The 14,109-nt window shown below is 40.7% G+C and overlaps 1 protein-coding gene across 15 annotated transcripts in view; it reads left to right on the top strand.

The window, feature by feature from the left end:
• Positions 1-14,109, top strand: part of LOC146810842 (uncharacterized) — a 128,772-nt gene that overhangs the window by 54,947 nt on the left and 59,716 nt on the right. For 9 of the 15 annotated variants that reach the window (XR_014966635.1, XR_014966631.1, XR_014966632.1 and 6 more), the window contains exon 3: positions 7,912-8,059. Coding sequence is in view for 7 of the 15 variants with exons in the window: in XM_085617858.1 (XP_085473984.1) it covers positions 7,912-8,059 (148 nt within the window). In the remaining 8 variants the exon portion in view is untranslated. The other 6 variants (XR_014966634.1, XR_014966627.1, XR_014966630.1 and 3 more) reach the window with 2 other exon arrangements.

The raw sequence follows: 14,109 nt of genomic DNA, 5'->3' as shown, positions 1-14,109 counted from the left end.
GGCCCGGAGGCGGAGCTTCTGGCCTGGAGGCGGGGCTTCCAGGCCGGAGGCGGAGTTTCCGGCCCGGAGGCGGAGCTTCCGGCCCGGAGGTGGAGGTTTTGGCTATGGCTAAATCTCCACCACTGGCCGGAATCCCCACCTCCGGGCCGGAAGCTCCGCCTCCGGGCCAGAAACTCCGCCTCCGGCCCGGAAGCCCCGCCTCCGGGCCGGAAGCTCCGCCTCCGGGCCGGAAATTCCGGCCCGAGTGCGGAAGTAAAGTTAGTAGTCGTAAATCCATTCTGTGAATACCAAAAGTAGTAAGTGCAGTCTGTGAATACCAAAAGTAGTAAGTGCATTCTGTGAATACCACAAAGTAGTAAGTTTAGGATTTAGTCTTAAGTTAATTCTGTGAATCGGGCCCTAAGTATTTACAAACCTATACCTAAAGTCATGTTCATTCAGCTTGCTTGTATTGTTCAACTTGCCTTGAAAAGTTCCATTTACACTCACCTATGCCAGGCTTGCTTGGTTCTAGAAAATAAATATAACTAAATAATAGTATACAAACAAATTGGTCTGAGTTCAGTCTTTAAGTGTGTGACATCATTTGCTGCCTGAGTGTGTACAACAAATGCTCAACACTACCCTCTGATAAAACCTTACTGCTCGCTCACACTACCACAAATAGAGAGTAAGGTGCTATTTACTTTGACCTCTGCCTACCTTTGGGGTTCCAATGAACTCTCTGCACACTTTACCTCATTATGGTACAGTATATACAGAGCCAGCTTCCTACACTGTCAGATTCAAGTGTTGATAGCACACATCATGTATGCTTCAGTACAAGCATGGTTATAAGCACATATAGCTCACTCAGATATTCAAAGTATATATCTTACACATTAACAACATAACACCCTGCGCTATGGCCTAGCTAGCAGTCCCATAACATTTTAGGGAAAATGTACCAGTATCTGGCTATTTGTTTTGAAAGCTGCAGAAATGTGAACATACATACCTAAATGTACACCTAAGTGGCTGTATTAGGAATTAGACACATATCTGCAACTGGCTTTGATACTGCTAGATATATATCTACTTTGTGAGTGTCTTAGTGAATATATAAGTTCTTCTGATGCGCCATGACTAGGTGATTGAGAGCGTATTTACTTTAGTAACATGCATGGCAGTTACATCATGGGTGGTATAGTCTATTTAGTGATTTGCATAATAGTGCCCACATGATGAGTAAGTTACATAAACGCAAATGAACAACTCACTTTTTTAACCAGAAAGAACCATGGTTTATGGCATACCTACAATATATGAAAGAAGTCAAGAGCATGTACAAAAACATACATGTAATACTTAACAAACTGATTTGACATGCTGGCAGTGAGAGTCCAAAGTCACACTCTGCACTAGTGAGGGTAATCCATATTTAAACACTGCATTTTTAACTATGCCGACCACTATTATATTACACATCTCACTCTGAATACAGCTGAGGAACATATCTCACCATCTATGTACACACAAATCTGCGCTGTAATTATCTAACACCTATACTAAAGAGTATGCAATATACATAGCTGTCACCTTTGACAGATTCATAATTAAAATACAGCTACAGCTCATGGTTTCCACCTTTAAATGTGATTGTTCTAGTCCTCTTTTATAATGGACCATATAGGACTACAACTCTCAAAATGTAAATAAAAACATTTCTTTCTTTTAAAACCGTCTTTCAACCCTATTTTCAGTTATCGCGGTTGTAAAACACACAAATGCCCAAATTTTACAACATTTTGGAAATTAGGGGTTTATTACTGTATTGTTCAAACTCATACTTTTCTCATAAGTCTCGATAAAAACTGTCTTTCAAACCTATTTTTCATTTTCGTGGGAACGCTGGGTGCTCTCATGACATCTCTGAAAGGGCCTATCACCCTAAAACTTCCCATGCATCACAAGATTTACTATGATACTTAGTTGGGAAATTTCATAAAGATCACAGTACTGAAACAGCAATTTCTTTACATAGTGGCTGGCGCTCTACTTGCTCTAGACCGCAATGAAACTTGTCTCCTAATACTGCTCGAGCTTTCATCCCCGTTCGACATTGTTTAAACCATGCCAAAATACTGGGCCGACTGGAGGAAAGGATGGGATTAGAAGGCACAGTCCTAGATTGGTTTGGTTCCTTCTTTGAGAACAGATCGCAAAGATTCATGGTGAACCAAGTACTTTCAGCATCATCCCTAATCTTATTCGAGTACCACAGGGATCAACACTGTCCCATTCTCTATTCAATCTATATGTAGAACCACTAACATAAATTTTACAGCAGGCAAACATCTCCTTCCACGTGTATGCAGATGACACACAGCTATATATCAAGATTACATCGTTGGAAGAGATCATCATCATGAACCAGGCTTTAAATAGGACCATTCACTAGCTAACTAATAATCATCTCTAGCTTAACCCACATAAAACAGAATTCCTTCTGATTTCTCCCCAGAAAAGCTCAGCGAGGCTAATGGAATGGACCAAGTTTATCATTACGCTTAACTGTACTCTGAGGCTAGTAGACTCAACCAAGTCTCTTGGATTTACGTTAGAGAAGAACCTGAACATGCAAACCCACATGAACACGATGGCAAAAAAGGCCGACTTTCATCTGAGCTATCTTAGAAAATGGAAACCATTCATAGCTACATCAGACCTTAAAACGGCAGTCCAGGCAAGAGTCATCTTGAGGATTGAGTACGGATGCACAACTTTATCAGGCCTACCCAAGATTTCAACAGCTCCATTAAAAGCTTGTCTCAATGTGGCCACAAGACTTATAACAGGCTCTAGGAAGTTTGACCACATCACCTCACATCTGAAAGCGCTTAATTGGATACCTAATGAAGCAAGAATACAACTAAAGATGGCATGTATCACACACAAAGAGATACATTATACCTACTACTATACCTAGCTCAGAAAATCACATTATCAGGAGGCAGCAAATCCTCTCAGAGCAATGGGGATCTCCTACTGAAACCTGCCCTCTTCCGAAAGAAGGGAACTTATGACAGAGCATTCTCTGGTGCTGCACCAAGAATTTGGAACTCACTTCCCCGAGCATTAGAAGAATCTCCTCCACTTCAGTTTTCAAAACAGAAGCTAAAACCTTTCTTATGAGCAAATTCCTCCCATAATTACAGCAGACCAGGCACTATTAGGATACTGTCCTGTTAACGTACTATGATAATACATATCAATCTCTAGTAGTCGTAAGGACATGTATATATGTTTTTGTAAGCACAAATGTCTCACACCTCAAATTGATTTATGCTTGTTATTTTTGCTTAAAGGTTATTTCAAACCTGCTGTCAAAGGTTAAGGCTATGTAAATGTGAAGCGCTCTGATACCCTAATTGGGTAATGTCGGCACTACATAAAACACTGAATAAATAAATAAAATTCATCAACGATATAGGCAGTCAAAGAATGCTTAGACTGCCAGGGATCATGGATATGTGGCGGTAGCAATGGTCCTATGGCGGTCGAACTGCCAAAGTCATAATACAGTGGTTGAACCACCGGTGCAGCAGTTGCCGCACTGCCACCGTGGGTTTGGCGGTTCATTGGACCACCAAACTCATAATTAGGCCCTTAGTGTGGAACTCAGAAGGGAGTAGGATAAGAGCTGGGTCATTGCAATTTATGATGACATTCCATTAGCTGTCCCCCATAAAACATTCTAGCTGCCAGGATGACTCAATTATTATTGCACCTGTATAGCCAAGTAAATTGTGCAGCATACATTTACTGTGCCATATCAATGCAATATTCGTTTTACATTTGACCGCTAATTTATTTATTATTATTACCAGTTAATACATTGTGTGGTGCCTCTTGAAATTACTTCATCTTTTCGAAACTGTAATTAAAAAGCAAATTTATATTTGAATATGGTGGTGGTCATTGATTCACACCTCACACTGCTAGAGTATTACATGAAATATGTATTGGAAAAACCTTGGCCTTGTGACAAAGAAACACACCAAAGACAATACCAAAGGCTCTAGGTGGCCAGTAATGTTCTGCTACTGTATAACTGTATAAAACAAGTGTTTGGGTTGAATGATGCAATTCATATTCATTTCTTCTTTATTTGGATCATTTAGTTGCGCCTCCAAGGAATGGAGGCAATTTCGGTGCTGTACCACCGGCTGATGGTGCTCGAGAGGGAGGAGGAAGCAGCCGCAGCCACCATAACCTCGAGCGGCCAGCCAGAGGGAACCCACCAACTCTCATCACTACCACAGCTGCAGGCAGCCTGGGGGGACAGCCAACCCCCTGCAACAACACCACCAGCTACTGCTCTCCTCCATACAATTGTGCAGGCCCTGGAACACCTGATGAAGTGTCAGCAGGACCTTGCTAAGTGACTAGAGGCTGTGGAGGTCCATGTTTATAGGGAGGGAGGGTGTGGGACTATTGTTGTGGGGGTTAAGGGTAAGTGTGGGAACAATTGAGGACAGGGTAGTTGAACTTTTAGGTTTTTTTAGAGTCTTGTTTTTAAGGGTATGGTGTGGGCCTGCTTTGGGAGGAGACAGTGGTAAGGAACATTGAGGAATGGGGACAAGGTACTTCTTTTTCTGGATACTTCTGTGAGGCGAGAAGTGTGAGGAGAGGGAGGGATTTGTATTTTTTTAATAAATGGGTTGCTTTTTGTACTTGACTATCTGTCTTTGCATTACTAGCTAGTGTAACATCATCATTAATTAGACAGGAAGCAAGCCAGAGTTCATTACACCAGTGGGAAAATATATCTGTCGTTACAATCAGGTAGTCATTTAAAATGGCCAATCTCGCAGGACCTCGGAATAAAAGTACAGAATACCTGGTGTCTAGGACTTGTCCTGAATTACTTGGAGGCATTTAGAAAACAGGGTCCAAATGCTTAAATATTTTGGTGATTAAGTAATTGGCATTTTTGCTTCAATCTTAAGTACATTTTTTTTTAACTGACTGTGGAGCGATATTAGCATTCAGAAGCAATTTAAATTAAAAAGAAATTGCACTCGAGTTAGGTTATAACAAGATGCATTAGACTTAGGGCCTGACTACGAGTATGGCGGTCCGTAGGACTGCTGTACTTGCGGTGGAGGTCCAACCACCGCCACACTGTGGGCCTGCTCGTAGTATTACAAGAGTGTCAGTTGGACCACCATGAGATTGCTGGCTCCGCCAGGATCAAGGATCCCGCTGGACTGGCAGTCTGCAACCTGCACGAATATGCTAGCTGTGCGTCTGCCGGCACCACCAAGCATATTCTGAGTTGCCTTTTCACCACCCTTTTCATGGGGGGAGCCCTCTGTGAAAGGGGGGTGGAAAGGCAACCAACATGCTGGATTTGGACCTGGGGGTGCATGCGGGGTGGGGGGGCACATGTTGTAATTCCACCTCAGTTCCTACTGGCGCTGTAACTACGGTGGGCTTCATGTTAAGCTCTTCTATGAGCCTTATAGCCCACCGCTGTGAAGCCACCGCAACACCGGTTGCCCAACCCGGATTACTCTATCAGTAATCTGGCGGGCGGGTACACCACGGATTTGAAGGTCCTGCAAAAGATGCTGGAGGGCCGCCAAAGTTATAATAATACCCTTAGTCATTGCCACTTAAAACTATAAATGATGTAACAATTAAATGTTTCACAATTGGGGCGTGGCTAGCGCCCGCGGACGATGGCGGCTTCCTTGTAGCTCTCCCGGACGGCGCGGAGGATGAGAGCCCCGACGGGACTCCCTGCGATCTGGTAACCCTTAGAAGTCATGGTCTCCGACTTCGGAACAGGTGAACAACTGATGGGGTGATTTTGGCTGCTAGACTCGACCTGTGGCTATACTTTTTCCCTTCAACAGATGCGTGAGGCGCCATCATTCAGTGCAGCGACCGCCATTTTGTTTTCATGCTGCGGAGTTACGCTTTTAGCGTCTACCGACGAATTCAGCTGCTGGCGGTTTTATATGTTAATTCTCCCTAATGACAGCTTGCGGATTAACTTGCAATGCCCTTTCTTTATTTTTGGATCCTGTTGGAGCGCTTTTTAGGTGATTCTCGTTTCCTGTCACCTTTGACTCTCGTTATTGAATCACAGTGATGTTGCAGTCTGACTTGTCATTAGTTGGACATTGCTCCCCTCTCTACTTCACCAACGATGGATCATCTGCTGTCTCCACATCTTGGTGACATTTATTTTGTGATTTTGTGATCGTGTGAGGTGTTTTTCCTTTGTTCTCCGGCCGCCATTTTGTTGAGGCTGGTTTCCGAGGTCTTACTCCAGTGAGCTCTATAGTATCAGAATGGTTCCTCACTACATTTTATGCTGACTAGTCTTTCATGTTCAACATAGCTGGCCTGGCTCTTTCAACTGCAGTATTACAGTGTTGATTTATTCACACTTTTGGATGTTACTAACATTTTTCCTTACAGCCTACTTTCCTTCAATTGCTGCAACCACATGTTTGACTTATGCCAGGTTTAATATGTTTATGCATCATATTTCCATTTCATGCTTTCTATATTGTGTTATTTACCTCTCATTGCACTTGCTTTTGCGCAATTCAGTTTTCTAGCAGTATTATTATGATGAATCATTAATTACTTCATAACTGCTAATGTAGGTGGTCATTTATGACTCTTCGGATTTCACCCATGTTGTAAACTCTGTATTGCTCGTTTATTAGCTCTGATATATTTTAGTTGTACTTGTCATTTCCTTTATGGGTAGAATATATAAGGAATTGCGCAAACCTTCTTCAACTCCTCGTAAATTTTTACTTCAAACGAGTTCTAGATACCAGTGTCTAGAGATGGATGACTCATCTGATCCTGTTAAAAGCTCTTCCTCTACTTCAGCTCCACAAACTAGTGGTCTCACCAAAGGTTCAACCAAACGACTAAAAAAAGATCCACCTTCTCCTCCCAAACAAACCTCCTCAGTAACAATGGATGTCCTTCTGGGTGAAATTAGGGCATTACGCCCCTTTATTGAGGAAACTAAATCCACTCTTGAGGAAACCAAGACTACTCTTCAATTGCTCTCTGACAAATGGTCTACTATTGATGGTCGTGTGACCCTTCTAGAACAATCTATGGATACTCTTACTTCTTCTGTTGCCAAGGTGGATCCATTATCTCTCCAAGTTTCTGCACTCCACAAGCAGATTGAGAATTTAGAAAACAGAAGTAGGAGGAATAATCTTCGCATTTATGGCCTGGCGGAAAATTCAGAGGGGTCTGATGCCATTGCTTTTTTCAAGTCCTTTTTGCCGAAGATTCTCCAGTTGCCGGAATCCACTACTCTTAACATACAAAGGGCGCACCGTTTAGGTCCTCCTCCTACTGGTTTCTCCACTACTCATGTTAAAAGGCCGAGAGGTGTTATCCTCTTCTTTCTGGAGTATACAGATTTACTCACCGTCCTGTCTGCAGCCAAGGCTCTTCCTCGCCTTACATGGTCTGGCAATCAGCTTTTCTTTGCGCAAGATTATGCTAAATCCACTGCTGACCGGCGCAAGGAATTTCTTTCACTTAGACCACAGCTTCGTTCTTTGGGAGCGAGATATGGGCTTTTTCATCCCTGCCTTTTCAAGGTGACTTTCAACAACAAGACTACTACTTATGATGATCCGCTGAAACTGAAGAGCTTTCTGTACTCTCAAACTACTATCAAAATGGACATTGCAGCTTCCTCTAGTTCTTCTTAATTGGTGGCTTTTCACCTATTTCATATTAATGCTTTTATGCCTGGTTCCTTGTTGGTTTTCATGATTGTTATGATTATACTATTTTCTTGACTGTTTGTTTCTCTGTTGAATTTATGTGTTTTTAACATTTAACTTCCATCCTTTCTCCCCCTTTTCACAGATTTCTTCCTTCACATCACCATCTTCCTTCATGTCCTTAGAGTCCGTCGCGGTTGTCCTTCCTCCCTGCCTTCCCTTTGGAGCTCTTGACCCGGCATTGTTTCATGTGGCCTTCTCCCTCCTCTCCTTTTGTTTGTTCTCAACAGTATGTAAGTTTTTTATTCTTCTTCATTTGTTCTGTTGTTTTTACATTTCTCTCTCTCTCTTCTTTTTGTTCCCTAGCATATTACTTCTCTTTTTGCTATGCTTTTCCTCAGCTCACTTTTTGCTCTTTCTTCTTGATTCAGTCCTTTCATCTTTCTTCTCTATTCCTTTTCTTTTTTATTTTTCCTTTTTCTCTTCATCATATAATTGATTTTCACTTTGTTGCTTTTTATGAATTTCTCTTCTTTTATTTCTGCTGTCTTTTCTTTATATGCATATACGATTTTAGTATTTTTCTTTCTCATGCCTCTTCCTTAATTGGTACCTTGATGTGCTTTTTTAATAATGTTTTATGCCATTGAAAATAATTTCTTGGAATGTTAGAGGTTTACATTCGCCAATTAAAAGACAGAGAGTATTATCACATTTGACCAAACTCAATGCAGACATAGCCTGTTTACAGGAATCTCATTTATCGTCAGATGAATCCGCCAAATTGAAGAGAGGTTGGGTGGGTGAAGTGTACTTTTCCCCAGGGGATGGTAAACGGAATGGCGTTCTGATCTTATTTAAAAAGTCTCTTCCAGTTAAGTCAGTGACGCATTTTGCTGATATTTCAGGCAGATGGGTGTTGGTTAATTTTACTTTAGACAATGTTCCCATTTCCATTTTGAATGTGTATGCTCCAACATGTGGAGACGCCTCTTTTTGGGCCTCTTTAGCTCCATTGATCACTCAACATTATGTTGATAACTTCATTTTAGTAGGTGATTGTAATGAAGTTTTTGATCCCTTTTTGGATAGGTGTTCAACTAGCGCTTACATTCCACATAAATCACAAAAGTCTTTCACTCACCTCATTGCACAATATAAACTTACTGATGCCTGGAGACTCTGCAACCCTACTTCACGAGAATACTCGTTTTTCTCACCCCCTCACCAAACGCAATCTCGGCTAGATTATTTTTTTATCACACATCACCTTACTCAGTCCCTTATTTCTTCTGATATAGGTTCCATTTTAATTTCAGATCATGCTCCAGTTTCTATTACTTTGGATGTATTACGGAAGCCTCTTTCCATTAAAAAATGGCGTTTTAATAACGCTCTCCTTCTTGACACACAATTTGTCTCTTCTTTTACATCTTTTTTTCATGATTATTTTTTGCTTAATCACACTGGTGAAGTTCCATTTCCTGTAGTTTGGGACGCTTTCAAAGCCTCGGCCAGGGATTTTATCATTACCTATGTCTCACGTAAGCGAAGAAAGGCCCAACAAGATACTAATGTTCTACTCTCCAAAATTAAACAATTGGAGCACTTATACTATACTTCTAAATCAAAGGATTGCTTAAATGATCTCATTTCTGCCAAGCTTCAATTTAATAAGGACTCCACATTTAATGCCTCTAATTTTCTTTTAAAGACTAGCGCTAAATTTTATGGTGGGCAGAACAAGGCTGGTAAAATGTTGGCCAATTATTTAAAGGTGAGACAAAACAAAGTCACCATTGAGTCTGTTTATGGTCATGATGGGTCACTGAAACATAAAAGTGATGATATCTTACAAGAATTTTTACATTTTTATGAAACACTGTATTCTTCAGAAACACCTTCGTCTGAGCAGTCCATTTCCCAATTTCTGTCAACCATTACTTCTCCTTTTAATACTCCTCCAGACCTTTCTTCTTTAGAATCCGATCTTACTCGCAGCGATCTTCTTCACGCTCTCCATACTCTCAAACATGGAAAAGCTCCGGGGCCGGACGGCTTTACTGTTGAGTTTTTTTCCTGCTTTGCAACTTTGCTAATTCCCAAATTACATCTGCTTCTCTCTACCTTTCTTCAAACCGGTTCCGCTTCTGTATCCTTTTCTGATGCCCTTATTTGTATTATCCCGAAACCGGGTAAGGACCCACAGCACTGTAAAAATTATCGCCCGATTTCTCTAGTAAACATTGATTATAAAATTTTCTCTAAAGCACTAGCTTTACGTTTGGAGTCTTTCCTACCCGAACTTTTAGGGAAAGAACAGTCTGGCTTTGTTAAGGGCAGACTGTTGTCGGACAATACTAGATTATTTTGTGATATTATTTCTAAGACCTCACACTATCCCCATTCCCTCGCGGCAATAGCTTTGGATGCGGAAAAAGCTTTCGACCGGGTTGAATGGCCTTATCTTTTTCAAACTTTGAAGTGGTTTGGTTTTGGATCGAAAATTTCTACCCTGATTTCCTTCCTTTATTCTTGTCCTAGAGCAGCAATTTCGGCAAATGGGGGATTATCCTCTTATTTTTTACTAAGGAGAGGAGTTAGACAGGGTTGCCCACTTTCACCTTTTCTGTTTAATCTTGCTTTAGAACCCTTTCTTTTACGAATCCGTCAGAACGATAGTATTCATGGTTTTACCTTTCATAATTCCAATATTAAAATGGCAGCTTATGCTGACGATATCTTATTATTCGTATCCCAACCAGATTCCTCCCTTCCATCATTCTTAGATGAAGTTCATTCTTTTGCTCAGGTATCTGGTTACAAACTAAATAAAGATAAATGCGAAATCTTACCACTTACTAAAATGACTTTTAAAGATGACTTTACAGCTTCAGGATTTACTTGGAGTCCTAATTCTATTAAATATTTGGGCCTCAATTTTCATTCCTCTCTCTCGGGTACTGTCACTAAGTGTATGGACGACTGTATACAAAAACTATCTACTTTTACTAGTAAATGGCATCCTCTCTATCTATCGTGGTGGGGAAGATTAGACACAATTAAGATGATGCTCTCTCCCATTGTTTTGTTCACTATATCCAACATACCTCTTGCTATTCCCTTGAAATATTTCAAGAAAATTAACTCTATTCTGTCTTCCTTTTTGTGGGGACATAAAAAATCTCGTATGTCTTTATATAAGCTAATGCGCTCCAAAAGAGAGGGTGGGGTGAATTTCCCAAACTTTTCCTTGTACCATAAATCCTTCCTATTACATCAAGTCTCTCATTGGATTGCAGACTCCTCACTATCCTCCCCTCTCTGGTTGACCTTAGAACAGTCTTTTATTTCTCCCTTCTCCTTCAAAGAATACCTTATGTTTTCACGTAGACCTCAGTCTATTTCAACTCCCATTCTTAAACACACTTTTAAACTTCTTTCCTGTTCATCAGATTCATCCTTCTTTAATCAACCTATTTGGCACAACACAGCCATTTTGATCAAAAATAAGCCAATTTTTTGGAGAACCTGGAGAACTCGTGGACTTATTTGGGTGCGGCAATTGTTTCAGCATACTCAGGTTATTTCCTTTGATTTAGCTGCCACTTCTTTTAATTTACCTCTTTCTTTTCGAGCCAAATATTTGTTACTGACTCGCGCTATACAGCAAGCTTACGAGATTCATCTTGCTGTACCTTCTTCATCATCCCTCGCGCCTCCTGATGTGTCCCCATTGAACTCTTTATTACTTAAGCATTCTAAAGCCTCAAATATATACGCCCTTCTCCACACTCAGTCCTTCCCCCGCATCAAATCCGTGACAGAGGAAGAGTGGGAAAAAGATTTCACTTCTTCTTGGTCCATTCAGATGTGGGACAAACTGTGGTTAAAGATTCGCAGATCTTCTAGAGCTGCCAACACTACTCAAACATTATTTTTTATTTACAATCGTTTATTGTTTTCACCACTCACCCTTAGCAAACACTTCCCAGATGCCTCTGACAAATGTTGGTCCTGTTCCTCACCATGTGCAGGCCTTTTCCATATGCTTTTTGGTTGTCATCATGTTCTCAGTTTTTGGAAGCAGGTTTGGTCTCAAATTAATAGGATTTTTTCCTCCACTCACTCCTTTTCCTTATCTCACATTTTTTTAGGAAGTCTATCTCCTATCTGGGATCATTGCACTCATAGTGTTAGGATAATTGACTTGCTACTAGCTGTAGCATTTCAACAAATAACTAAAAATTGGAAAGATTATACCAAATTATCTTATAAGGTTTGGTGGTATGCTGTTTGCTACAATCACAGATTGGACACGACTTTTGTTTATCCCTTAACCTTAGCTAGCAAAAGAAAAGAATTGTGGAGCCCAGTTACAGTATTTTTTGACTTAAGTGCTCGTACCTCTCTGTCCTTATCTCCGTTACAACAAGAAGTTTCTAAACCTCCATAACTTCCTGTTATTGTTAAACAAAGTTTTCTTTTTACATTGTTTCTTTTTTAATTTTCCTTGGCTTATATTGTATATCTCATTTCCCTTTTTATTACCTTATTTTACATCAAGTACCAGTTTTTGTTTCTAACTATTTTGAATCTTTGATGTTTCATATTACAGCATATGTTAGTGCCATTACTTATCCTGATATTTGCTTTTGTTATACCTTTCCTATTTTTACGTCTTATTCTGTAACATTTGAACATTTTCTTCTAATAAAAACTTTTTGAACTTAAAAAAAAATGTTTCACAATTTATAGAGTGGCAATTAATAGCAACTTTTGGTTGAGCCGGTGAGAACACAATTTTCCCCCCATTTGGAAACCAATGTGAAACTCAGTGAATAGTAAAATAGTACAATTTGAAGATTTTACGCATTATAAAAAAATCTGAAAGCATTTGGCTGGAATACATAGCAGTAAATTTGCAATTCCAGCCAATCTATATTTTTTCTTAAAACCATAAACTGCTCTCTCGCAGTAAACAACGTATTTGATTAGCTTATATTTTAGGGAAGCTTCTTCTCATGTTAAGTCTGTACTGAGTTTGATATGAATCCCAAACCATCCGTCCACTGTAGAATCGAGTTCATTTTAGTTTCCACTGTGCTACGCCAAGTCCATTGTTTGCCAACATTTAAATACGTTTCAAAAGTATGAACCTGAATATGAAGGTATTATAACACTGTTCTCAAGGAATTGCTATCGGGATTTTTTCCTAATTATCCTAAAATGCCACATGTCCGCTTGGACATGTTTCTTGCTGAAAAAAAGAAGACTGGAAGAAAAGGAGGAGCGGCTGCTAATTCTAGGAATGTTTTTACTTTGCATATCTTCTGGCAAAGGTGTTGCTGTTATTTCAGTAAATGACAGTTATATATGGGCCCCTTTACAATTACTATTTTACAATCACAATTAAGGGCGGGCGACAATTTCCGTTCCGCTCGCGGAAATTGCGAAATTTCGACATTTTTGCGTTGTCAAAACTTCCGCAATCCGCGGGGGAACAGAAATATGCAGGGCAGGATTCATTCTAGCACGAAGCTCCTGTCATTTTAAACCTCAACAGGAAGCACAAACAGATTTAAAGCAGGTGCCCAAGTTGAAGGTCACTTTCAGTAACGCATTAATCAGCACAAAAGATTCGTGAGCATGGTGGAGGCTAGGCAGGTGTGCTTTCTCCCCAAATCTACCGTCAACAATCTGCTGTAATCCTTGATGGAGGTCTGTGCATCCATGAGTCTCTCGAGCGCAATCCCCGTGTAGTTCCTGACACCAGGAGGTTCTGTCTCCTCATCTGCTGCTCTGGTCGGTCTCTGACCCTTTATAAACAAGAGGCATGTTAACTGCATAGAAGCCCCGCCGTTTGGCCCCAGCCCACACATCAGTGGTGTGCAACGTCTTCCCGTCATTTCCCCACTATGATGGACAGCTCACTCGAGGGATCCCGGCGCCCATCGGCGCGGTGGCAAAAGTTACAGGCACACATGGTCGCTGGAGACAACTCTTCTGGCCCTTTACGCAGCTGTAGTGTAGAAAAAGAACTATACATTTCATTACCCACCGAGGTAGCACTTACTGATTATTAGCCAGTAGAAAGTACTCCAGTTAAGTATTGCACAAAACGGTGGCATATTCTTGTATGCAGGGCAGGATTCCTTCTGGCACGATGCTCCTGTCACAAAAATTAAACCTCAACAGGAAGCACTTACAGATATAAATAAAGCAGGTGCCCGAGTTTAAGGTCAAATTCAGTAACGCATTAATCAGAACAAAATCTCTGCGATCACCCGAAATTTCGCGTGATCGCAGAGATTTTTTGCCGTTTCGTGATATTTTGCGATAG

This window comes from Triturus cristatus, chromosome 7 (genome assembly GCF_964204655.1).
Source record: "Triturus cristatus chromosome 7, aTriCri1.1, whole genome shotgun sequence".
In the NCBI taxonomy this organism is placed as follows: Eukaryota; Metazoa; Chordata; class Amphibia; order Caudata; family Salamandridae; genus Triturus; species Triturus cristatus.
Note: the sequence above shows the minus strand (reverse complement) of the source record. Positions and strands in the feature narration are given on the sequence as shown.